The 27,021-nt window shown below is 43.2% G+C and overlaps 1 protein-coding gene across 1 annotated transcript in view; it reads left to right on the top strand.

The window, feature by feature from the left end:
* Positions 1-787: 787 nt before the first annotated feature.
* Positions 788-27,021, top strand: part of ABCB1 (ATP binding cassette subfamily B member 1) — a 356,266-nt gene continuing 330,032 nt past the window's right edge. The window contains exons 1-2 of the mRNA XM_033931220.1: positions 788-1,020; positions 1,550-1,638. Of these exons, the coding sequence (XP_033787111.1) occupies positions 994-1,020; positions 1,550-1,638 (116 nt within the window). The 5' untranslated portion in view covers positions 788-993. The remainder of the gene's footprint in view (positions 1,021-1,549; positions 1,639-27,021) is intronic.

Genomic DNA, 27,021 nt, shown 5'->3' with positions numbered 1-27,021 from the left:
AATTGTACTTTGGACCTATTTATAGGGATAAAGTAGGTTATGCATTTCAAATTTAGATTAGTAAAAAAAAAAAAAAAAAAAATTAGACATATTGTATTCCTGATTTGCATGGAAATATAATATGTCTGTCAAGAATGTCTGTTTGGGGGAAAAATAACTCTCCAAATATTTAATGGAATGAAATGAAACTTGGGGTGAGGGAAACTGGTAAAAAGAAAAGACAGAAGCAGTTTGATTTGACAATGGGCTAAATGGATCTAATGCACTTTTATGGCAGGAGTTCCTGCTTTTGTAGCTCAGAAACTTAGGGGGAAAAGTTATCAACTTGGGCTACTGTGAACTCCAATTATTATTAACTGCACAAAATGGAACCTAGGCTAAAATAGCACCAATTTGTGATAAAATAATGTCTTAATCATAGCCCAAGTAGATAACTTCCCCTTAGGTAGCAAAAAGTAGCAATTACAGAACAGGGCAAAAGCAGTTTAATAGGTGGAATTCTCTATTCCACCAACCCTTCCCCCTCCCTCCCTTCTCATAAACGAACTCACCCACCCTGCAAATGCTCTCAGACTGTCTCCACAGTCCAAAATCTACACCCCTATACCAGCCACGCCATCCTGCAAATTGCCCCATCTCCAAAACGACCTTCTCCATTCAGTTATAGAGCAAGGGCCGGTGAGCGCTTCTAAAAGTGATGCTGCTGTGAGACTAGGCAGTGGGGGCGCGCGCCCCACGCGTTGTCAGATAGCCCCGGGGGAGGGGCAGAGGAAGGGAGCTCGCAGCAGTCACCGGCGGGAGAGGGAGGGGGGGAGGCACTGGAACTGTCTGCAGTGCACACGCCCCGTTACGCATTTCCCTCGCCAGGGTCCAAGGGTCTGGCGTCAGGGCGGAGAAGAAGCCGAGAACAGTTTTAGCCTCGAGCTCTTCGCCCAGCGGCTGCACTGTCAATGCCAGCGGGAGTGCGACGAGCCAGTAACCTGGTGAGGCAACATGTTCAGGAAGAAGGCGAGGTCCACGGTAAGAGTCCCAGGCACAGGTTTCTTCCTTCCAGCCACGTGAACTGACGGACAAAACGTGAACGCACAGGGGCGAGAGAGGAGCGCGGTTCGTATAAACAACAGAGCAAATGATGGAATTAGAGGAGAGAATCTACACCGGAGTTGAAGGAAATGCTATGTGTTAGCTCTAGGGTCAGGGTCTTAAAAAAAAATCTATTTATGTTACAAAATGCTTTTTATTGAGTATAATCCCTACGATTATAATACTCTCTCCTTACTGTCTGCTACTCTATGATCAATTTGATATGTAACCACTTGTAATCTCTGTTTAACTAATGTGAGCCGCCTAGAACTCTTCGGGGTATGGCGGTATACAGAAATTAAGTTATTATTATTAAAGTTATTATTACGATAGTTATGGCAAGACACAGTTTGTCCCTGTTAAATACTCCTTTAGTTTAAGTATTAATAATAATTATTAATAATAATAATAAAATAATTATAGTGAGAACTGTAACGTTAAATTGTCTTGCTTGTTTCTAAAATAGAGTGGAGCAGATTCGGAAGATGAAATGAAGCCTACTGCCAACGGGATTAGTGATGGATTTATCACGGCTGACGAGCCTGACAGTAAAGGGTGAGCAGTGGTCTTGATTCTTATCTCCCCTCTAAACCATTTCTGATTGAGGAGGCTATCTCAAAACTATAGAAAAAAAAAAAAAAAGTGCTTTTAACATGCCTTTACTTCCATACGCCTCAAGGTGCACAATTGTCAAATATACATAAAACTACATAATTACCGTATATATAGCATGCATGGGCACATAGCAGCTGATGAATCACACTGAGGTGTTGGTTTTCTGCCTGTTCATGCCAAGTTGTGGACCTGGAACGTTCTGGACTGTAACTGGAGTGGTAAGTTTCAAGTTTTATTAATTCTTGATAAATCGCCTATTTAATTTCCTAAGCGATGTACAATACAAATTTAAAATATAACAAGTAATGCAATAATAAATAAATAACAAACTAAAAAAAGACAATACACGAATAGGGAAGGAAAAAGGGAGAAGTTACAATTTCTTTTCAAGAGTTAAGGAACATATAAAGGAAAATAACATAAGGGAAATAGGACTTTAAAATAGCAAGTTAAAAGGAAATTTTGGTTAAGAAAATCATAGATTAAAAGCATCTTTGAAGAGATAAGTTTTTAGGGATTTTTTAAAAGAGACAAGGTCTTTATCATTTCTAATAAATTGAGGAAAGGAGTTCCATAGAAGAGGTGCTGTGACCGAAAACATATCCTGTCTTCTGGTTCCGATTATTTTCAAACATGGAACTGTTAATAAATTATTGGAGGATGATCGAAAAGTTCTAGCTGCGTTGTATGGAATAAGCATCCGTGGAATAAACTGCGGTTCCTTATAAGCTGGCTCCCACCACAAGCATTTATTTTTGGTTTTATTTTGTTTTCAAATCAGCGGTGGCTCAGGCTGATGGACTTGCCATAAACTTTTGTATGCCAAAGTAACCTGTAGGGCACCAAAAGTGCCTGTACTGTAGGGTACCAATCTGATTGGAGCGCAGAATAACTGTTTCTAAATATTGTTACTGCCAGTTTCTCAAGAGCAAGTAGCATTAAAATATCAGACTGATCATGATACTGAGAAACACTAGATTGCCAATGTCCACGCTGGGCAGCAATGGAAATGGAGATACTAGTGAAATAAAATAGTAAAAGCAACTGGAAATTTAGACACCTACAGCCCCCATTTTAGATAAAATATGGAAGTTGGTATTGAGACCTACAGGTCGGGATGTGGCAAATTCTGGGATTATTTTAGAAATGGATTTATTGTTGTAGAGCCTTTTCTGAAACACTCTTGGGAATGAAGTGTATTCACTGGTTAAATAATAATAATAATAACTTTATTCTTATATACTGCCAGCAATCTTGCGACTTCTAAGCGGTTTACAAAACGAGAGACTGTAAATACAATAAAGAGAAACTGTACATGCAACGAATTAAAGAGTATAGCAGTGTGCATCTGATAACATTAATAGTGTTTACGATAGTATGTGTGCTGCAGGCCAGGAAGTGCCAAGCTGCTTACACAGAAGTAGAAATATTCCGAAAATTGAATAGAGTGTTCATGGTTAGTGATTAGGGGTTGAGGTTAACAATTTATAAGTACAGGTGTGTGATGATGTTACGAGGGGGGTTGATGCTCCGGTTCATTACCTAGGTATTTCAAGAATAGTGAGGCCAGAACAACTGTTTTTGTTGTCAATGTGTAAAATATGAATGGAGGCAGCATTTGTCTGTGTGTCAGCATTTATATGTGTAAATTGGTATTTCAGAACCTAGAGTGTATGTGTTAAAATATAAAACATGTATGTGTACCATTTTGAAAACCTGCAAGTCTAAATGCTTCCCATTAAAGTATAGAATCTGCAATTATTTGTCTTGATCAATTTTTTGGGTGGGGTGGGGATGGGGAAAGAAGCACTGGATGATTAAGGGGGCAATCTCCCCTAATCCCTCCTAAAGAGCCCTTCCCCAAACAGGTACTTTTACAAAACCAGGGAGCAGCTGTATTTTCTATTGCTGATCATGGTGATCACACAGATGATGCACATACCCCTTCTGAAATGGGGCCTACATGTGTATTTTTTGGTCTAGCCCTGGTGGCCCCACCCATACCCCATCCTTTTGCCATACGCACTTATTACAGATTTACACACGTGCATCTCGGCTTTCTAAAATCGGGTTGATATACACATATGAATGCTGGTATGCACACATGTAAATCATGATAAGGGCTTCTAAAATAAAGGCCTCATTCAAACAATCTTTTTCTGCTTTCTTTAGATATAAAGGTTTCTAAATGAAAACAAAAGTGGACTAGTTAGGAATGTTAAAAGTCAGTTGTGTTGTGTTTTGAGGATAGTGGATGGAAGGATTTTCAGCTGCAGGTGAAGGTGAGAAACTTGAATTTAGCACATGTAGAGTTACTTAAATCATTAGGGGGTCATTTTTGTAAGTGGTGGGGGTTGGGAAGAAGCAGGTAGAACAGGTGCTGCAGCAAGCACAACTTAAAGTGAAGATAGTGAAGAGATTATGTCCATATTTAGAAGAGAGAACATGTAGAATTGTGATGCCATCCTTGGTATTCGGCTCTTTAGAGGCACCACTGAAAATCCACATTCTCTTGTTACTATTTCTTGCTTTTAGTATGTGTTTATTTATTTTATTTTGTATGCACACCATCCTGATGGGTTGATCCAAGAAGATGGCATATAAAGTTTACGAAGGGCTGCTGAAAAGTTACTATTGTGGCCCGGAGCGCTAAGTACTTCGATGCTCATGAGCGTCGGAACATTTAGCACTTCGGGCTGCGGTAGAAAACTCTACCATGGCTTAGTAAAAGGGGGCCTATATTAATAACCATAACTACACATCTTAGAGTGCTACCAAGCATGCATAAGGTGACCATTTATTTTTTTTCCTCAAAAGGGGACATCTACTAATTTCAGCCCCGCCCCAACCCCACCCTAGCCCCGCCCACAATACCACATATTTCTTCCATTCATTTTTCATGTACACACAATATTTTATTAATTCATAATGGTAACCATAACATTTAAAAAAGCACACTGTATGCAGAGAAAATGTTAATTATTATTTTTTGTAATTATTTCTATTAAATTTCCCTCCCATCCCTCGTGCAGCAGGGCCCTTGTCCAGCTTCCCCACTCTCCCTCCCATCCCTCGTGCAGCAGAACCCTTGAGCAAGCCACCTGTACCCGCCCCGAGCACTGCACATTGGGCCCCACTGGCTCTTCTTTTGTGCACTTGGTCTTCCATCTAACTCTGAGCCCGGCGAGAAGCAGGCACCGCAAGGTCAACTACCATCGCCTGCTCTATCAGGGGAGCTTCGTCAAAGACTGGAACCGCGGCTCCCACTCTACTGACCACCAAACTCCCTTTGTCCCTTTCTATTCCCTCCCTCCTATGTCCTGAGTTTGTGCCCCCTCCCAATCACTGCCTTCCAGCATTTCTTGTCCCCCGCCTTGTTGAACTTCTCATTTGTCCCCAGCAGCATTCCCCACATCACTATGTCCAATATCCCCCCCCCCCACACACACTTCCTGTGTTCCATCTCCACAACCCTATTGGAAAAAAATCATCTCAGCCTTCTGTCCCTCTCTGCCTTCCAGCATTTGTCCCCAGCAGCACTCCCTGGGGATATTGGACATAGTGATGCTGGGAGTGCTGCTGGGGACAAATGCTGGAAGGCAGAGAGGGGAAGGAAGCTGAGATGATTTTTCTTTTTTATATGGTGGTAGAGATATTATATCCCCCCACCCCCTCTGTTCCATCTCCACCACCATATGAAAAAAAGTCATCTAGGCCTTCTGCCCCTCCTTGCTCAACTTTCCAGCATTTGTCCCTGGCTTTTCTTACTTTTTTAACTGCTGCTGCTCCTCTTTCAACTATTCATGCTTCAATTGCTCCTCATTACCCAGCACTGCAGCACTCCCCACAATGGCCAATGGTGGGTTGGACGGCACAGGATGGCACAGATCGGCTCGGCACGGCAGAAGACAATGAGCCAGCTCCTACCACATGTGGCTGATCCACAAACCTCTCTCAGACGTGAACTCTGACGTCAGAGAGAAAGCTTCTAAGCCAGCCACTTGGAGTGCTGCTCCAAGGGGCGGGACGAGGCAGAGCAGCGAATCGGCAGGATCAGGGCAGCAGGATTGCCATGGCAGTGGGTTTGAGACCGGGATGTGAATCGGCAGGGCAGCAGGATCGCGATGGCAGCGGCTTTAAAGTTAACCGGCAGTGCAGGATCACGGCAGGATTGCAGCTTAAAAGTGCAGGATCGCGATAGTGGCAGAAAACGGGACATTTTGGCATCCTGAAGAGGTAGGTCGGGACAACGGGACAGTTGGTCCCATAATGGGACTGTCTCGTTGAAAACAGGACGTATGGTCACCTTAAGCATGCACCACATTAATAATTATGAAGCAACGTTCAATAGCCTAGCAACCTCATAAAATTAAACAACTACAGTATCTGTTTATGTGGATTTTCAGTGGTGCTACTAGCCATTTTAGTAGCTCTGAAAATCCACAAATAAAAATAAACAGTTAAGTAACTTTATACCGGATGTTTGTGCGACTCCACTTAGGGAAAAATGATCAATGTGGGTTACCCAGGTTTTTAGTAATTGGGTCTCATTGCGTGCAATGAAACTTGTGCTAAAATAATACAAGTTAGTGGTAAAATAACCTGTCTAAACAGTAGTCTCTGTTGATATCTTCTCTCCTGAATTGGATACATGGACTGTTTAGCAACTGAATGTTGCTGGTTGAATGAATTATTTGATCAGCTATAGAGCACTCCTAGCCATGCTCCTTTCTGAAATTAATAACTGGCAGTTTAGGGGTCCTTTTTCTAAGCTGTGTTAAGCACTAACTTGCGCTTATACAGCAAAATATCCTAAAGCAGGACACCTTGTTAGTTTTGGCATGTGCGCAAGCTAAGCACATGGTAATTATATTTTTGCAAGTTTTTTGAGAGGATGTTTTGGAGCAGAGAGGGCATTCTTGTACTAAAAAGCTAGTACAGCCATATTACCATATGATAACTGGTTGGTTCAGTGTTAATGTGAGAGGCTGATTACAAGGCAGTAAGTGCCATCATGAAGTTCCTAGTCCAACAGAAGAAAACTCCAAAGGAAATCCATGAATGTTTGATGCAAACATTGAGTGACAAATACCCATCATACTCCACAGAAAAGAAGTGGTGTGCAAACTTTTAGTGTGGAGATTTTGAGCCTGAAGATGCAGCAAATTGTTGACCATGTCCATGACCTGATTTTTTGGCAGATCGGCATATATCGGCTAAAATAATTGTTGAGACACTACAGATGTCCGGGAAACAAGTTGGGTGTAAAAATCCATGACCAACTGGGTATGCAGAAGCTGTCAGCCAAGTGGGTGCCCAAATGTTCGAATGCTGACGAGAAACGATATCGAATGGACACTTCCAAGTTGATTTTGCAGCATTTTCAGCAAGCTGGTGTCAATTTTTTTGAATGACTGGTTAACAGTTAATGCAGAATACTACTGTAACTTGCTGTACTGATTAAATAAGGCACTGGGGGTAAAAAAGGAGAAAAATATTTTCATCAATGACCTAGAGGATGGAACATCCAGTGAGATCATCAAGTTTGCAGATGACACAAAGCTATGCCGAGCCATCAAATCGCTGAAGGACAGTGAGGAACTCCAGAGTGACTTGAGCCGATTGGAGAATTGGGCAGATAAATGGCAGATGAAGTTTAATGTGGAAAAATGCAAAGTGATGCACTTAGGCAGAAAAAATAAGGAACGCAAGTATAGTATGTCAGGTACAACTCTGGGAAAAACTGAACAGGAAAAGGACCTGGGAGTATTAATTGATAGGTCACTGAAGCCATCAGCTCAATGTGTGACGGCAGCGAAGAACGCGAATAGAATGCTAGGCATGATAAAGAAGGGAATCACAAGTAGATTGGAGAAAGTTATAATGCCGCTTTATAGAGCGATGGTCAGACCGCACTTGGAATACTGCGTCCAGCATTGGTCTCCATACCTAAAGTAGGATATAAAACTGCTAGAGAGGGTGCAGAGATGAGCAACAAAGCTGGTGAAAGGTATTGAGAACCTGGATTATGAGGAAAGACTTAAGAGGCTGGGTTTGTTTTCCCTTGAGAAAAGGAGACTACGAGGGGATATGATCGAGACTTTCAAAATACTGAAAGGAATCGACAGTGGTGGACACCTGGAATGCTCTCCCAGAAGAGGTAATTGCGGAATCCACCGTTCTAAATAGTCCGAGAGCTAGTCTCGACGGACGGCTCTAATGCGGAGCTGGGAGGCCCACGGGGCCGTCCGTCGGGTAGGCTTTTGGAAAAGGGAAGGGTTAGGTAAGGAAAGATTAAATCGGGTGGGTAGAGGCCTTCCCGCCGAGGGATTGGCCTCTGATAGGTCGGTGTCGCGGCCGTGGGGGGGGGGCGGGGGGGGGAGGTGTATTTAAAGGAGGGTCTCGGAGGACCTTAACGGTTTCCGGTCCTCCGAGACAACTTTCCCGCCCTCCCGCCCGTTAGTATCTGGGGTGAGAGTTTCCTTTGGTCGGCGGTATCCCGAGCTACTGGCGGCTGGTCTCATCATGGGGATGAGCGGTGGGCCGGTTGGGAGCCGTGCCTGGTTGGTCGGATGACCTTGGACAATGGGGCATGTGGGGACATGCCACCCCTCGGACCCTTGCTTAGATGGCAGGGTCGGGGGCCATTTACATCTGTGTCAGTAGCTCGGGATCTGGGTCACAATGGTGATACCATTGTGAAGGTTTTTCTAGATAAACTGTTATTTAAGGTTGTTTGTAATGTTATTTATAATATTTAAATGTTATTTAAATATGTTAATTTGCAATAAACAGGGCTGCGGCCAGGTTTCACCACGCAAGTTTACGTGTCTTCTTGGGGATTTGTTTAAGGGTTTGTCGGGCAGGATGATTAAGAAAGCGGGCCATTCCAGCTTCCGCTGTTATAGGATTTAAGGGTAAGTTAGATGTACATCTCCTTATGAGTGGCATGAAGTGACATGGGTAAGGGTAAGCTATATGCACTTTACTTTACGAGAAGCTTAGAGCGATATGGGGATTAAACCTATGCCAGGGTACACCTGGTGGGGCCACCACGTGTGCGGATCGCCGGACTTGATGGACTTAGGGTCTGTTCCGGAGATGGCGCTTCTTATGTTCTTATGAAACTGCAGAAAGGAGTTCTCTTTTGCAAGACAATGCACCTGCTCACAAGGCTGGCAAAACAATGGATGTTCTGATAACAGTTGGGATTTCAGTGCATAGACCATCCACCCTACTCGCCAGATCTTGCTCCATCTATTTTCTGTTTCCAAACCTTAAAAAAAGTTTGAAAGGGCGACAATTTTTGAGTGATTTGAAGGTGATTGCAGCAGCAGAGCAGTATTTCAGTGACCAGAAATCAGAGTATTTTTGGGGAAGGTTTACAGAATCTTCAGACATGATGTGCCAAGTATGTTGAACTTAGGGGTGAATATGTGGAATAACTTGTAAGTTTTCATGGCTCCATATCATTCCTGTCTTGATTGGGCTGAGAACTTTCAGCATCCCCTCATAGTCTTGTGCTACGATTAGGTGTATAAATGCTCGAGTCTTAAATTTTAATTATAGAGCTATAGTAGGAGTTCTGGTTAATTCTTGTATTAGGAAGGGTTTGTGTCGGTCTTTTAGACCTTGGGGCTTTGTTTGGTGGTTTGTTAGCATGTGTGATGTATTTTCAAACAGATAAGTTTTAAGTCCTTTGCAAAAGTTATATGGATGTTTGGAGAAACTTTACTAATTGAAGTTTTCCCCATGAATGCTTGATCACAAAATATTTTTTGTACAATCTTTTAGGCCTTTCCTGAGTTTGCTGAAAGCCCATAAGCGCCATCAAAATCCATTTTTTCCCTTAAAATTGGCTGATTTGAACGTTAAATCAGTGATAATGCTATCATTATCTTATGGACGTTTATTACATGCGTAAATATAAGTAAATTTGACATTAGACACGTGAAAATTTCTAGGCTACAAAGTCATACAGAAATTCTTAGAACAACCAAATGTTTGACTGTCACATGTCTGATTGGGCTTGTCTGGGCAAGTATGACATCAGCAGCAGATCTGCCTGAGAAATGTTTGAGTGCCCCCATCTTTACGCAAACATCAGTTCTAGTTCTTGGCATGTTCTGAGCATGCGTCGGGCAAGAATGACTTGCTGTATCTACTACTAGCACCTATATAAACCTAATATTGGATAAAGTGGTGTTTGAGTTTTGTTGTAGTACTGTGGTATATTTTTAAGTTTCTAAATACAGTAGCACATTTCATTAATAACTAAGGGCCTCTTCTGTTAAACTGCGCTAGCAGTTTCTAGCGCAGGGAGCCACGCTGAATGGCCTGCGCTGCTCCCGACGCTCATAGAGTTCCTATGGGCGTCGGGAGCAGCGCAGGCCATTCAGCGCGGCTCTCTGCGCTAAAAACTGCTAGTGCAGTTTAATAGAAGAGGGGGGTAAATATGTCAGCTAGATGTGGGAAAAACCTGCACAACTTGTAGGGGAGAGTGTGGTGCAGCGGTTAAAGCTACAGCTTCAGCACCCTCAAACCCACACTGCTCTTTGTGACCCTGGGCAAGTCACTTAATCCCCCCCATTGCCTGAGGTTCAATAGATAGATTATGAGCATGTCAGGACAGACATGGAAAAATGCTTGAATACCTGAATATATTCATGTAAATCATTCTGAGCTCCCCTGGGAGAACAGTATAGAAAATTGAATAAATAAATAAAAAGCTAAAGTTGACATTCCTGGGCTCAGAAAACCATGCAACAGGATCAACCAAATTAAGGGGAACTTTTACTAAAGCTTAGGGGACACTAACAGCACATGCCAAATGCCTGTGGACCACATGGCACTTGGCAAACGCTAATATCTGTTAGCATGTGTTAAGCTTTATTAAAAGGGCCCTAAGTGGTTTAGGAAGTATAATTACCCTTTGTGCAGTAAAGGGTTAAGAAGGATGATTTGATTTATTTGGCCGAGTATTTGACTGATTTGTATCTTTAATTACATACGTTATAAGAACATAAAGAGTTGCCATACTGGGACAGACCAAAGGTCATCAAGCCCAGTATTCTTTTTCCAACATTGACCAACCCAGGTCACAAGTACCTGGCAAGATCCTAAAGAGTAAAACAGATTTTATGCTGCTTATCCTAGGAATAAGCAATAGATTTCCCCAATCTCATCTTAATAATGGCTTGTGAACTTCTGTTATAGGAAGTTATCCAAATCTTTTTTAAACCCTGATAAACTAACTGCTTTCATCACATTCTCTGGTAAAAAAAAAAAAAAAAAAAATTCCAGAATTTAATTACATGTTGAATGAAGAAATATTTTCTCCAGTTTGTTTTAAATTTACTTATTAGTAGCTTCATCGCATGCTCCCTAGTCCTACTATTTTTTTTTTTTAGAAAAAGTAAACAAGAGATCACGTCTACCTGTTCCACTCCACTCAATATTTTATAGACCTCTTAACATATATCAGCCTACAGTTGAGCCTGAATGAGTGACCCAAAAGCAGAGTGTATAGTAGTTGTTAGTTTTTTTTAACTGTTTTATTTTTGCAATATGATATACAACAAATATAACAGTAGTTCAGTTAATTGAGCACAGAACATAACACAAATTCCCTTCCAAACCACCAATAACACCCCCAGTGAATGTTTAAGGGGGATCAGTTGCTTCCTGATGGTAGTGGTGGGGATATATTGCCTAATGCTGATGCCACTGAATGAATAAATATTTTTTTTTCCTAATATTTCTTCATATCTCTCCTCCCATGTTTCTTATGTATTTCTTCTTAAGCTAGGGAATTAGAAGGGTTCTGTGAGGTATTAACTAGTGATTTTTTTTTTCTTTTATATGGACATTCATGTCTTTTTTTTTTTTTTTCTTCTTCTTTTTTTCTTTTGCATTTCTTGTATGTCAGGATAGAAGACATCAGTGTAATGTAACATTGTTTTTTTATGTTCATGGCACCTGCTTTATTTATAGGTAACCAGCTCAAGTTAATGTTTTGTAGTTTGACATGAGATAATCAAGTTATAAAAGAGTCATTATTTTAAACACTGTTAGTCACAATCATAAATATTCACCTTTGTACAATTTTTATTTTATGTAGGAACAATTTTATGGTGCTTGTCTATTTTCAGTTGTCATTCCAGTCCAATAAAAACATCCTTATTATGTTTTTTATATACAAATTCCTGATAAATAATAGTGAATATTTTTAGGTATTTACAGACCGTATTATAAGCAATGAATTCTTAGTGCTGGCTATAGATAAGAATTGTACGGTAATACTGGGTCAGACCAAATATCCATCTAGCCCCGTAAAAAGGTTTCCAGCAATGGCCAATCCAGGTCATGAGTACTTGACAGGATTCAAAAAAAATAACAAGATTCCACTCTACTTATCCCAAATTTATGGACTTTTCTTCTAGGAATGTGTCTAAACCCTTTTTTTATTTTTTTTTTTTTTAAACATAGCTATGTTAACCACTTTTACCAAATCCTCTGGCAACAAGTTTCGGAGCTTATACAGTTACAGATCTTATATTACTTGTTAAAGTGCTAAGCAGATAACAAAAGAGTTATTAGATAAATTATCTAGGAATTTCCATGAATAATATAATAATTCTACATAATCTGGTTAATCCAAAGATATATTACCAAACTTAATATACTTTTAACTGTCTTTATGATAATCTAAACTAAATATAAATCTAGATCAACCGCCGGTCCGTGGACCAATGCCAATCCACAGAAATTTTCTGCGGGTCCTCAGGGCCGGCACATCCATCGGGCCCAAGACAGCGTTCTTCAGCCGCCGGTCCATGGTGCGAACAACGCAGCATCTTCGGGCCAGCTCCCTGAGTGCTGCAGTGCACAAAGCCTTGGGAAAAGGCTCCTACATGCGGCCTGTGCCTGAACTGGAAGCCTTCTCTCTGATGTTGCAACGTCAGAGGGAAGGCTTCCAGATGAGGCATGGGATCCGTGCCCCACAGCTTTGTGCAATGCAGCACTCGGGGAGCCGGCCCGAAGATGCTGTGTTGATCGCACAGTAGATCGGCCCAAAGAAAACACCGGGGGACAGGCCAAAAGGCAAGGCACATGGAGGGAAAGAAACAACAATAGTAGGGGAAATGCTTTTATTTTTTCTATTTAGTGATTGATTTGTGGTTTGTTTGTTTTTAAATTTAGTGATTGATTTGTCTGTTGAGGAAGAAATGCATTTGTTTCTTTTCCTCTGGGGTTGTACTGCTTGCAGAGTCTTGCATCTTAGGGTTTGTTTGTAAATATTAGTACTTAAATTTTTGGTCCTGCATTTATATGGGGTTATCTGTTTTCTGGTAGGAATGAATGTTAAAAAGCATACAGTGTGCTTTGTGTATTTTAATTTCGTGGTTAACCATTATGTGTTGTTAATACAATTATATTGTGTGTGTATATATATATATATGAAAAATGAATGGAAAAAATGGTGTTAACAATTAGTACTATTATGGGGACAGGGTCTGGTGCGGAGATTGAGTGGAAATGGGCACGACTTAGCCCAGTGTTCTTCAACTGTTGGTCTGCGGACCGGTGCCGGTCCACAAAATAATTATTTTATTTCCGCCGGTCCATAGGTGTCTAAAGGTTGAAGAACACTGATCTAGATCAGTGTTCTTCAACCTTTTTACACCTATGGACCGGCGGAAATAAAATAATTATTTTGTGGACTGGCAAACTAATAAGACTGAAATTTTAAAAAAAACCATTGCCGCCCTGTCCCTGTGGGCTCGATCCCGTTAACCATTTGATCCCATCCGCACAAGCCTCAAATAGTTATGATTTTATATTGAACATATTTTATTAAAGTATAAAAAGAAACAATATTCTGTACAATTGTCATTTTATAAATATAAATAATACAGGGCAAGGATCAACAAAACCCCTGTCTCCCCTCCCCTTCACATATATCCCCTCTACTATCAAGAAAACTGAATAAGCCAAATTATTACAGAATGCTACACAAATATCATGCTAATAGAATACCGCAGTCATACATGGCAGGAATGGTGTTAGGGGGGTGCAACTAGGGCAACTGCCTCCTGGTCAGAGAGAGCCCTAAGCCAGCTGGAAGCTAAAGACGCACTGCCTGGGCTTTGCACTCCCCAGTTATGTCTCACATCAGTTCTAGCAGGATACATATTTTAAATCTGATATATTCTAATCGCAAGATAGAAATAAAATTATTTTTTCTACCTTTTGTCATCTCTGGTTTCTGCTTTCATCGTCTTTTCACTCTCTTCCATCCAGCATCTGTCCTATCTCTTCAATCCAGCATCTGCCCCTTCCATCACTGTCTGCCCTCTCCCCCTCCCATATGGTATCTGCGTTCTTTCTATGCCCCTCTCTCCTACACCAGATCTAGCATCTTTGTCCCTCTTTCCTTATTTCCTTATTCCCCCTTCCTAGCATCAATCTCTCTCTACTTTGTCATTCCTCTGTCTCTCCCCTTTCCCACATCTGATCTCTCCATTCCATCCTGACTGCTTCCCCTCCTCTAATCTCTCTGCCAGCTGTTTCCTTCCAATTTTCCTCCTCCCCTGTCCAGCAGTACCTTCTCCCCTGTCAGCAGTATCCCCTTCCCCTCCCTTGTCCATGAGTACCCCTTCTCCCTTTATCAAACAGTAACTCTCGTCCCTTCCCTTTCCCTTCTCCCCTGTCAGCAGCATCCCCTTCCCCTCCCTTGTCCAGGAGTACCCCTTCTCCGTTTTCTCCTCCCCTTATCCAACAGTAACCCTTCCCTTTCCCTTCTCCCCTTTCAGCAGTATCCCCTTTCCCTCCCTTGTCCAGGAGTACCCCTTCTCCCTTTCCTCTCCAGCAAATGTTTCCTCTATGTAGGCTAGTGGCAGCGGTTCATGAGGCAGCCTCGGGGCCTTTGGTAGGCCGGCCCACTTCGATGGTGCAATGTGGGCCGGCCTACCAAAGGCCCCGAGGCTGCCTCATGAAACTGCGGCTAAAATACTGCTTAGGAGCTGCTGCTGCTTGTCTGGGAGTGCGGAGACAAAGGTCGGAGCAGGAGACATACGCGGCAGGAGTCGGTGGTGGAAGGCAGGAGTGCCGGCATAGCGACGGCAACAGGAATTTGCATGTCAGCTGATGCCAGCACCTTTTGCTGTGGTGGAGACCTGAATCCTTCACGGACCGGCAAGATTTTTTTGCGGACTGGCACCGGTCCACGGACCGGCGGTTGAAGAACTGATCTAGAAAACTATCTTATATACTCTAATATAGGACGAGAGTTTTGGGCCAAAAAAATGGCCCAAAAATGGGGGTCTTGTCCTATATTCAGGTCCTCACCCAGTGACCACCCAACACCTTCCCAGACTTGCTGCAGGCCTACTGTTAGGCAGGGACAGGAAGGATTTCCTGTCTCCCGTCCGGGATGATACTAACAATTTTTACCCCCTCTACTGCGTAACTTTTCCTTGGTGGTCCAACGGTGTATCCCACGCTGAGCCCTTCCTGTCGATCTCACAGCCAGTGGTGCATCCACGCTGGAATGCAAGAGCGAGCTTTTTGAGCTGCCCGGCCCTGCGCCACTCCCTGAAAGGCTGCTGTCAGTTCTCAATGGACTCACCGTTCTCGCGGCAGCCATTCAGGGAGTGGCGCAGGGCCAGGTGTGAGCTGGAAAATCTTGCCCTGGTGCGCCACTGGCCGCGAGATCGGCAGGAGGGGCTCAGCACGGGATATGCCACTGGGCCACCAGGGAAAAAGTAGGTGGGGGAGGGGGTAAAAAATTGTTAGTATCAGCCGGGACGGGAGATGAGAGGGATCCCTCCTGTCTCGACCTACCACTAGACAAGTAGAGGGGGAAGAGGGTACAGAGAAGGAAGGTAGGACAGGGTTCAGAGCCTGGCTGGGAATGAGGGGGGCTGGGTTCAGATCCTGGCAGGGAAGGTGGTTGAGTTTAGAGCCTTTCAGGGAAGGGGGCTGGGTGCAGAGCTTGGTAGGGAAGGGGGCTGAGTTCAGAGCCTTGCAGGGAGGTGGGCTAAGTGCAGAACCTGGCAGGGGAGGGCGTGAGGGAGGGGACACTGGATGCAGATCCTTTCAGGGCATGGCACTTGAATATTAAGCCCCTGTCTTATTTTCGAGTCAACCATTTTTCCTCCTTTTTGGGGGAAAAAATGGGGGTCTCAACTTTATATTCGGATTGACTTATATTTGAGTACATATAGTGGACCTCTGGCTTGTTGGAGTCGAGGGACACACTAGAGAAAGGTACATAATCAATTTGTAGTATCTGTGACTAAAAATATTCTCCTTCCCTCTTAATTTTAACTTACGACACTCAGATTGTAATGGGCTCACCCCCTAAGTAGTGAACTCACTGTAGCAAAAGCAAACAGGATACTGGAGTCTAGAGTTGGCGTTAAGATTAAAATAAAAATAAAAAAATCATTTTAATGGGCACATCAGTCTTAACAAGTATGTACAAGAGAAGTAAAATAAAAAGTAAAAGACAATCACTAGCAAAATTGATCATTTACCACTTTAGCAAAAATCTTACAGTAACTTCACATACTTTAAACCTGTAGTAGAGGGTAGATATAGCCCTGTCCTCTTTAACAAGAGGTTTCCAAGTTCCTGTATATTCTGTAATTCTTTTCCTCTTAGTTTAGATGATACTACTATTACTACTACTACTATTCATTCAGTCAGTCATGTCTCACTCTGTAGGCCAGTTCTTGCCATGCTTCCCTGTTTTCCACAGCTTTCAATTGCTTTATGTTCATTCCCATATCATTCTTGATGGCATCCAACCAACTGGTCTTTGGTCTCCCCTGCCTCCTTTTACTGCTATACTCTTTAACAAGAGGTTTCTGAGTTTTTCCTTGGTATTCTGTATTTCTTTTCTCTTATCAGTTCGCGATACGCAGCGGAGCCTTCTTTGATGCCTGGCCGACTGCCCACCTAGGCCAGTCGGCAGCCATTCTCTCGCACGCCATGGCAGAAAACAGGAGGCGGGCAGCCACAAGCCACAGGGGAGAATCGGGGTTGAAGCGCCGCAGAGGCCGCTGCAACCTACAGCCGCCCAAACACTACCGCCACCTACAGCGACATTGATTCCCCATGCGGGCGCTGCCGCGAAGCAGAGGGACTAGGGCCGAGGTCGGGAGAGGGACTCTACAACTGGGCGTCACAGCAAGCTGAGCCAGGGAGTGCCACGGAGGCCACTGCCACGGCCTGGGCAGCGCTGATCTTCACTGGGGAACCCTTTGCGGGGGAGAGGGAGATGACTGAGTGCATGTGAAAGTTTGCCGACGTCTGTTACAAGGAGAGTGACACCAGCCCCTATGCCGGCAGTTGCGGGACTGCTCAGCCTCGGAGCCATACCCGCACTGTGAGAGAGGAGGAACCCTGCTAGCAATGCCGAGGAACTGGTCTGCAGACCAGGAAACTTGCCAACCCTGACCTGCAGAGAGAAGAAGCTCATCAGCGACCCCAGCAGCAGGGGTCCGGCTGCCCCAACCAAGATGTACATCCCGGGCAAGGGGAAAGAGACTGGGTCGGCGTGGGAGACCAGCTCCGCCTCCCGACGCCCCCCTCCCACGTGGCCTCAAACACACTTTTTTCTACCTCAGGGCAGCTCCACTACTATCAGGAGCTGCCCCAACCAAGACACAGCGTCCCGCGACAGGGGAGAGAGACTGGATCGGCATGGGAGTCCAGCTCCGCCTCCTGACGCCCTCCCACAGCCTCGAACACACTTTTTTCTACCTCAGGATAGCTCCACTGCTATCGAGAGCTGCCCCAACTAAGACACAGCATCCCGCGGCAGGGGAGAGAGACCGGGTCGGCGTGGGAGACCAGCTCTGCCTCCCGACGACCCCCGCAATCACTATACCAAGCTTACTACTGGAAACGACGGGAAACCAACATAACAATTACCACAGGAAGGAATCATAACAATCGGCAAACATGAATCTCCTATTGATCCTATTGATCTTATTTAATAAGCAATAACATTAAGGACGTTATCTCACGCCATCCAAAACTTCACTCCGTTCATTACCCTGACACACCCAATAGGCTTCTAATTAACCAACAGGAAGAAAGAGTAAATCATATTAAAGTAATCACAAGCAACGGTAAACAACATCGTACCCTCAAAAAAAGGACAAGGGAAGTAAAACCTATCAAAATCACCACACTCACCAGACCCATCACAACCACTTCTGTTCCCTGCGCTTACCTCAACACTAGATCGGTAAGGAACAAAGCTTTCTTAATCAAAGATTGGATCATCAGCAAGCAATTAGCCTGCCTCTTTCTAACGGAAACATGGCTATTGTCTGAAGAGGATCCAATATTAAATGACCTTATACCAGATAACTATAAAATTCACATGTTAAATCGCGAAGACAGAAGAGGGGGAGGATTGGCAGTCATCCTTAAGGAAGAACTCGAACTGGATTTAGTAGATTCCAAGATAACCAACCAGTTAGAAATATTAGCCTGCAAAATTAGTAACAAGGATCTAGAAGAATCCCTCTCCTGCATTCTATTTTACATCCCGCCAAAAAGCTGGTCAAAAGCCAGAGAGGACTTCTACGAATTCATTCTACTTAATTCAATTACTCCGTCTTACAATATTATAGCAGGAGACGTAAACCTACATTTAAAGAACGAGGGCAATCCAGACACCAAAGATTTTAAAAACTTCCTATCCTCACTCAACTACAATCTCTCTTTACCCACACAAACACACGAAAAAGGCCATCAGTTAGATTTGGTAGCTATATCCACAAAGGAGATCCTAGATCCGTCTATTTCTTTATCCAACGGTATCTGGTGCCACGATATCTGGTCCGACCATTTCACCTACTACTTTAACTTAATCTGGAATCACCCAAAAGCAAAATCTCACCCAAAGATAAAAAAAAGATCATCTCACAAGGGGCCATATCAATCCAGAGGAATACTGGGCACATTATGAATTATGTGAGGAAATAGAAGAAGGGGATGATTTTTGGGAACATTGGACGAAAATAAGCACATCCATTTTAGATAAAATTGCCCCTAAACGAAACAGTAAAAACTGCTCAAATAAATATAATAAATGTTTCGACTCTGAACTATTAGAAATGAAACAATTATTAAGACGACTAGAAAGGATCTGGAATAAAATGGGAGAAATATCAGACAGGAGCAATTGGAGATCCAATATAAAGGACTACAAACAATTGATAAAAGAAAAACGAAAAGCATTCTACTCATCCAAAATTAATACATCCAATACGAGCTCGAAAGGAATAAACACTAAAGAACTGTTCAACTTGGTTACAAATTTATTTGACACCACACGGCACAATCAATCCATGCACGATACGAAACTACCGTCGGCAAACGATCTAGCACAGCATTTTGATTCAAAAATTAGAAACCTAAGGAACAACTGTCCGACAAACAACATACATGCACAGCAAATAGCCAACATACACGGAAATAAAATACCAGTGGATATGATTTGGAACTCCTTTCAGGATCTAAAATGGAATAATTTCATCAAACTCTACAACAAGTATACTAAATCACACTGCATTCTAGATCCCTGTCCCCCTGACATTATGAAAGCAGCCCCATTAGACTTTAAACTAACACTGTGGAGCTATCTGACCAATAATTTCAAAAATGGAAAATTCCTAACTAATAACGGTCACATTATAATTACCCCAATTCCAAAAAATCGTAAACAATCCCTAACATCAGTAACCAACTATAGACCGGTAGCATCCATTCCATTCTTCGTAAAATTAATGGAAGGTCTAGTACATACCCAGTTGATGGACTACCTCGACCAGTTCTCTCTACTACATGAAACCCAATCCGGTTTCAGACCTCTGTTTAGCACTGAGACAGTAATCATGGCGACCCTAGATTACTTGCGCTCCTTATTCAGCAAGGGCCATAACGTCCTAATCATACAATTTGACATGAGCTCTGCCTTCGACTTGGTGGATCATGAGAAATTACTACAATGATTAGATGCAATCAGCATCAGAGGAGAGGTATTTGACTGGTTCCGAGGATTCCTTATGTCCTGCACCTATCAAGTACGTTTCAATCACAACCTCTCTAAAACCTGGAGAAACCCATCTGGCGTTCCACAGGGGTCTCCACTATCCCCACTGCTCTTCAGTGTCTACATGTCATCACTAGGCGTGTTGCTGGCCCAGCGGGGTATAAAATTATTTAGTTACGCAGATGACTTTACAATCATTATCCCGTTCACTACTTCTCCCTCTGAAACTACCCCCAAGGCAACAGAAGCACTAAACCTGATGGAACAATGGACTGCAGAATTCAGACTGAAGCTCAATTCAGAAAAAACTAAATTCTTCATAGCCTCGCCACATCCACGTGTCAATACAACTCCACTATGCATCAACAATCTCAGCTACCCTATTCAACCTACAATGAAGGTTCTGGGGGTAATACTGGACCAAGGCCTAACCATGAAAGACCAAGTGGACTCCCTAGTCAGAAAGGGTTTTTTTACTCTCTGGAAACTTAGGTCCATTAGAGCATACTTCGATGCTACATCATTTAGAATTCTTGTAAATCCCTAATTCTAAGCCATCTCGATTATTGTAACATTACCCATCTGGCAATCTCCCAGAAGAACATGCAGAGACTACAGCTGGTACAAAATGCGGCAGTCAGGCTGATCTTTGGGTTGAAGGAGTCCGATCACATAACCCCTTCCTACCAACTCCTGCACTGGCTGCCAATGGAGGCATGTGCAAAGTTCAAGCTGGGATGTTTCTGCTTCAAGGTACTATCCGGTCTAGCCCCTAAATATATAACTGACCTCTTCTCCTTCTCAATCAACAGACATAAGAGGAGTACACACCTGAAGTTCGTCTCCCCATCAGCTAGAGGATGTAAATTTAAAAGATATCATCAACATCTTCTATCGTATCAAGCAGCCTTATGGGGTAAAGACCTAGAAAAACTAATACACGCAAATAACTATGGTGAATTTAGGAAACACCTAAAAATATACCTGTTCTTGAAGTACCTAGGTAACGAATCTGGAGAATCGCTGCCGTCACAATCTCTCCCATAAATCGGATCCCTTGATCTGTTAGCCACTAATCTCTAACTATATTTGTTCCACTCAATTTGTAGGCTGGCACTCCTCCTTTATCTTCAGTATGCTCTATCTCCCAGCAGGTGTTGGTCGCTATTCAGCTAGCTCCTAGATTCTGGCTGTGACTGGACAATTAATTTTCTCCTGTTGAGCATGCTCTTTAGTGAGACAGAGGTGTCCAGCTGAATGGTGCCAGTTTTGAGAGTTACACCTGGGTCCCCCCAGGTCACTGCTCCACCCTCCCCTCCAGTGGATTGAGAGGTATTGGCATTTCTCTCAATTTTTCTTTTTTCCCAATTAAAAAAGAAAAAAGGAGAGAACAAAGTTGCTGTAGCTGATCTGTGTTTATCTGACAGTCTATAGCAGGGGTGCCCAAAAGGTTGATCGCAAAGGCAACGTGAATCGATCACAGAGCCCATCCCGGGCTCCATGATAGACTCGCTTTGCCTTCGCGTTCTACCTGCTTCCCAACGCCATAAAGAGGAAGCTGAAGCACCGGGCTGACCATCCTTCCTCACCTGAGGTCAATTCTGACGTCTGAGAGGAAGTTCCGGGCCAGCCAATTGCTGCCTGGCTGGACCGGAACTTCCTCTCTGACATTAAAATTGACGGGTGAGGAAGTTTGGTCGGCCAGGTGCTTCAGCTTCCTCTTTAAGGCGTGGAAGCAGAGAGAGCTCAGAACGCGGTGGCGGCCTGATCCCCGATGGCGGTGGTGGCCTTTTTCCCGATGGCAGCGGCAGCTTGGAGGAGGACAAGGAGAAAGAAAAAAAGGAGGGGCAGGGAGACAGAAGGAAAGGGGGGGACAAAGAAAGAAAGAGGGCATGGAGACAGAAAGAAAGACAGACATACAGAAAGAAAGAAAGGGGGCAGGGAGAGAGGAAGAATAAGTTGGGGGAGGGAATGAGGTCTAGAGGAGAGGAAGCATACAGGAGGCTGAAAGAAGGGAAGAAATATTGGATGCACAGTCAGAAGAAAGTGCAACCAGAGACTCATGAAATCACCAGACAACAAAGGTAGGAAAATGATTTTATTTTCAATTTAGTGATCAAAATGTGTCCGTTTTGAGAATTTATATCTTTCTATATTTTGCACTATGGCCCCATTTCACTAAACCACAATATGTATGTTTGGAGGTTTCATTATTCTTTGTGCCTAAGTGTGTCTGGTAGCGCAATAGAAATAATTCTTCAACATAGTATGAATGGATTCCAAGTTAGGGGACTCTCCTGGGGCATAAGGGGATTCTCTTGGGGCATAATGACACTTCACATCTTCCTGCAGGCAGGAGTGTCTCCAGGGTCTACAGGATTTTAAAGCTTATCATGTAGGATTCTTAGGTCGCTATCTACTCATTGGCACATGCTAGACAGCCCTCCAATCTAGTAGAAAGGTCTGTGAGGCTGATGATAACTAGGGGCAAATTACCTCTTCTTACAAACACTTAGGGTAACAAACGCTATATGCCTGTTTAAATCATCCCTGAAGCTCTCTTTAGGAGTGGGAGCATTGTCTGTTATCCGTCAAGGTGCAGATCGTTTTCTATGGGGAGGTGAATACTACTTCTGGACTACGCCTAGTACGTCTTGTCTTCTCTTTAAAGGCATAAAGTTAATGCTGTTTGCAGAATTTAAACATGCTTCTTTTTACATTGAAAGACTGGGTTTTTCAAGGAGAGTTCCTTCTTTCAAAACTTACAGCTCTCATCCAGCCTGTTTCTTAACTTTCTATGCTTCACTCTGAAGGGGACTTGACTTCCTCTTAACTCTTCAGGCTTCATCGCGGAGGGGGGATGCTATGATGTCAGGTCATGGGGCTTTGGACATTATTCAGGAGGTTTGCAACTTTGAATCCTCTTCTCCCATTTTAGATTCTATCATGGGGGTCACCGTGTTTTGAGCTTCCAAAGCTTATGTTGGTACGAGACCCCCCTTTAAGTGTTACTGGAACTTGGAGCAGTAGTTTTTGGTTCTTCCAGAACTAATGAAAGTTATTCCATTTACTTCATACTGCCCAAGAAGATGAAATTGATCAGATTGGGGCTGGATCTCATACAGGTCAATAAGTTTTTCAGAGTTAGACATTTCAGAAGAGAAAACTCTGAGTTTATTTCATATTCCCTATGGCCACCGCATCAGCAATATCTCCGCTTGTCTGTCCTCGTGCAGCACTATCAGTTTTGGCACATACTATTTGACCTAGCCATGACTCCATGAACACTTTATAAGATGAGGCCAATAGTGGCGGCATTTTGGCGCAAAGAGGGAATTCAGGTGTATTTTTCTTGGACGACTGCTTCTTCGGACGTCTTACAGCCAAATCAATTTGGTAGACACCAACAGATAATTTCTTTTCTTCATTATATTTACAAAGAACTCTCATATCCTCAGCCAATTATTGGAATATCTGGGAGTGTTGTTAGTCAAGTAGGTGAGAAATGTGTTTCTTCCCAGAGACTGGGGCAACAGGTTATAGTCTCAGATTTGCCTTCTTGTTCAGTTACCAAGAACAACAGTATGAATTTGTGTATAGGTTCTAGGATCCATGGTGATGACTTCACTGTCCCCTTAGGCTCACTTTCATGTGAGAACGCTGCAGAAGCCACTTTTGTTCTGGTGGTGCCTGGTATCTCAAGGCGCTAGTAGTAGTATCCAGTAGGCTCCTCAAGCATCGCTCAGCATAGTTTGGTGGCTCAGCGAGATCAATATATTCAAAGGCATGATATGGTCTTCGCTGGATTGTCTCATAGTCACCAAACATACCAAGCTGTCGGGTTAGGGGGCTCAGTGCCTTCAATTCTCAGCACAAGGAGTCTGTTCTCAAGAGCAGACTCGGTACTCATTCACTCTTCTAGAGTGGTACACGATCAGGCTAGCGCTTAAGGAGTTTCAGTCTATTCTTCCGCAATGACGATAAGGATCTTTTAGGACAGTGTCATGGCAGTACTATTTCTCAACAGCCAGGGAGGTACGTGAAGTCCTCAGTTGGCAAGCAAAACTCAGTTGGTTCTGCTTCAATGGGCGGAATCTCATATTCCTTTTCTATCGGCAGCTCATTTTACGGGACAGGAAAAGAATTTAGACTTCCTCGGCAAAAATCTTCTACATCCTGGTAATTGGGTACTGTCTGCTCAGGTGTTCCAGCTCATTGTGTAGAAGTGAGATCTCCTAGAAGACCCCATGGCCTCTTACCATGTTTACTGGCTTCTTCAGTAAATGTAAGGAGTGCCAGTCAGAGGGGGTAGTCACCTTGATTCTTTATCGCCTCTACTTTTCTTTTTAAGTGTTTCTCCAGGCTGATAATTTCATGGATGTTCCATCTCAGGCTCGCGGTCAGACCCCGGTGATCATGGTATCTCCTGATTCACTGCACTGTCCATGGTACGCCGATCTGAAGGATCATTCGACGGGTGAACTGTGGAGTTTCCTGGTTACTCTGCATTTACTCACCCAGGGTCCGATAAACAGGGAAATTTGTCCCACTTTGGTATTACGACCTAGCTTTTGAAAACTCACAGGCGATACAGAAGTCTTCATCTGTGGCTTACGCTACCATCTGAAGGGTTTTCAATTCTTCGATAGTTCTCGAGGTACATCACCCTTCCAGACTTCTATGTCTTGTATTTTTTCTTCTTGGTTTAAAAGTGTTGCCAAGGGCTTAGTGTTTAATTCCCTTCAGTTTCAAGTGACAATCTTAGTTTATTACAAGGGCGCCGAATCTCGCTGTTCATTTGCTTCTCAGTGTGATGTAGTTCCGTTCCTAAAAGGGAGTACAGCGTATTTGTACACCTCTTAAGAAGCCCTATCTACACTTCAGTCTTAAGGTATCCTTCACAGTTTACAGAAGGCTCTGTTTCAACCTTAGTCTCAACAGAGTCTAAATGATATTATATTGACAACGGTGCTTCTTGTGGCCCTGGCTTCAGCTCGGCGGTTTTCTGAGTTGCAGGCCTTGTCCTCCAGGGATTCTTTTTTGAGAATTATGAATGCTGGGGTGTCAGTTCAGACAGCACCATAGTTTCTTCCTAAGGTGATGTCTTTCTTTCTTCTCAGTCGCTCTCACTTTTCCTTCCTGCTTTCCAGGAGGAGGATTGGTTGCCATGATTCTCTTCACTGCGTTTCCTGGATGTGCATAGAATTCTTCTACACTATCTGAAGGTTACTAATGATTTTTGATGTTCAGATCAACTCTTTGTATTATTTGCAAGATGCAATAAAGGTATGGCAACGTCCAAAGCTTCCATCGCGCGATGGGTCAAAAAGACCATTACTTCCACTTACTTAGCAGAGAAGCGGTTGCCGGAAAGGCTTCATGCCCATTCAACAAGAGCAATAACAACTTGGGCTGAGTCCAGAGGTTTTCATTGGAAGGCTACTTGGTCTTCTAAGAATATCCTTTCTAAGCATTACCGATTGGATATGGCAGCGCATGCAGAAGCTGCTTTTGGTGCTTCGGTTATTGTAGAAGCGGTGTTTGCTTCCCACCTGGATTGAGGATTGCTTTGCTACATCCCACTAGTCTCTGGATTCATCTGCTGCTGTTGCTAAGGAAGGAAAAATTATGTCCTTACCTGTTAATTTTCTTTCCTTTATATGCAGCAGATGAATCTAGAGCCCCGCCCTGTCTGGATAATGTCTATTGATTTCTCTTTTACATGTTACTGAAATTTGGTTATAGTTGGTACTTGTATTCTGTATGATTATCTTTGAAATTTGTTGTGAGAAAGAAGTTTTTTACATGCTAAGCATATTACTGGTTCCGGATGCTTGGGCAAGGAGCAATACTGAAGATACAGGAGGAGTGCCAGCCAATGGTATCACCTGTTAATCAGTTTCTCTAGCTCTACCTGCTGGAACAACTTGTCAAAATACGAGAGGAAATGCAATTCTGGACTTAATTATACTATTCTCCCTCCGTATTCGCCGTTTCTGTAATTGCGGTTTAGATTATTTGTGATTTTTTTTTTGGCTGCTGACTCCGCCCCCCAAAAAACATCAAAACTAAAGTTTTTTTCCTTTTACTATACTGTACAGTAAAAAAGTTTATCGCTTACCATTACTGTACTGTAAATCTGAAAATCGCTGCTTCCATGCTTTCTCCCATAAATTTGCTGCTTACATGTTTCCCAATGTGCACTGAGAAAATCGCTGCTTCTCAGCATCCCTAGAGAGAAAGGCTTCTTCCCAGCATGCATGAAATCGCTGGTTGCTTGCCCTGAAATCGCTGCTTGCCTCTCCTTCAGGAAAAGATCAGATCAGGTTTCCCACTATGGCTACAAAGCGCAAGAATTCAAGTGCTACAGAAAGTGCTCCCAAAAGGGAAAAAAAAGTGAAAACCTTACAAGAAAAGGTAGAATTACTGGATATGCTTCAGAGACTAAAGTTATTCGTGGTTTCAATAGTAAAAACGATGGCGCTTTCCCAAAACTGTGAATAACATATACAAAAGTTATTTGCAGTTTTTCCATATTCACGCCTATGGTCTGCCCGCATCCCCTGCGATATGGAGGGAGAAGTGTAAATGGACTACGAGGACCGGCGCAAGGTGTAGAAGTAGAAGGGACACTGAGAGCAGTGATCACAATATGATCCACTTCAACCTGGACACAGAGGCACAATATCGATCCAGAACGACGGCCACGGCACTGAACTTCCGAAAAGGGAATTACAAAGTTGAGGAGCAATTCTGTGAGGTTGAGTGTGTTGTAAGTAGAAAGCTAAAGCACACTTACAGTCCAGAGTATGAAGCGCTGTTTCTCAAGGATGAGAATGAAGCTTTGGAAAAACACTGGCAGAACAATGGATTGAGATGAAATTCTGAAACCACTTTTGGTAAGAATTTTGGATGAGTACGGAGGACCACCTTGTCATGATGGAAAACTGTAAAAGGTGGATCAGCAACTAAAGCCCACAAACTCAGAGCCATGGCGGCTTCAGTAGCTTTCCTTAGATCTACCCCTATTGAGGAAATCTGTAAAGCAGCCACTTGGTCTTCAGTTCATACCTTCACCTCTTGTTATTGTCTGGATGCTTTTTCCAGACGGAATGACTATTTCAGCCAGGCAGTGTTACAAAATTTATTCTGCTGAATTGTCAACACTCCCACCATCCCATTCTGGTTAGCTTGGAGGTCACCCACATGTTGAGAATAGGCTGCCTGCTTGTCCTGGGATAAAGCAC

The sequence above is a fragment of the Geotrypetes seraphini genome, chromosome 2, assembly GCF_902459505.1.
Source record: "Geotrypetes seraphini chromosome 2, aGeoSer1.1, whole genome shotgun sequence".
Lineage (NCBI taxonomy): Eukaryota > Metazoa > Chordata > Amphibia > Gymnophiona > Dermophiidae > Geotrypetes > Geotrypetes seraphini.
The sequence above is the reverse complement of the archived record's forward strand: the minus strand, read 5'-3'. Positions and strand labels throughout refer to the sequence as shown.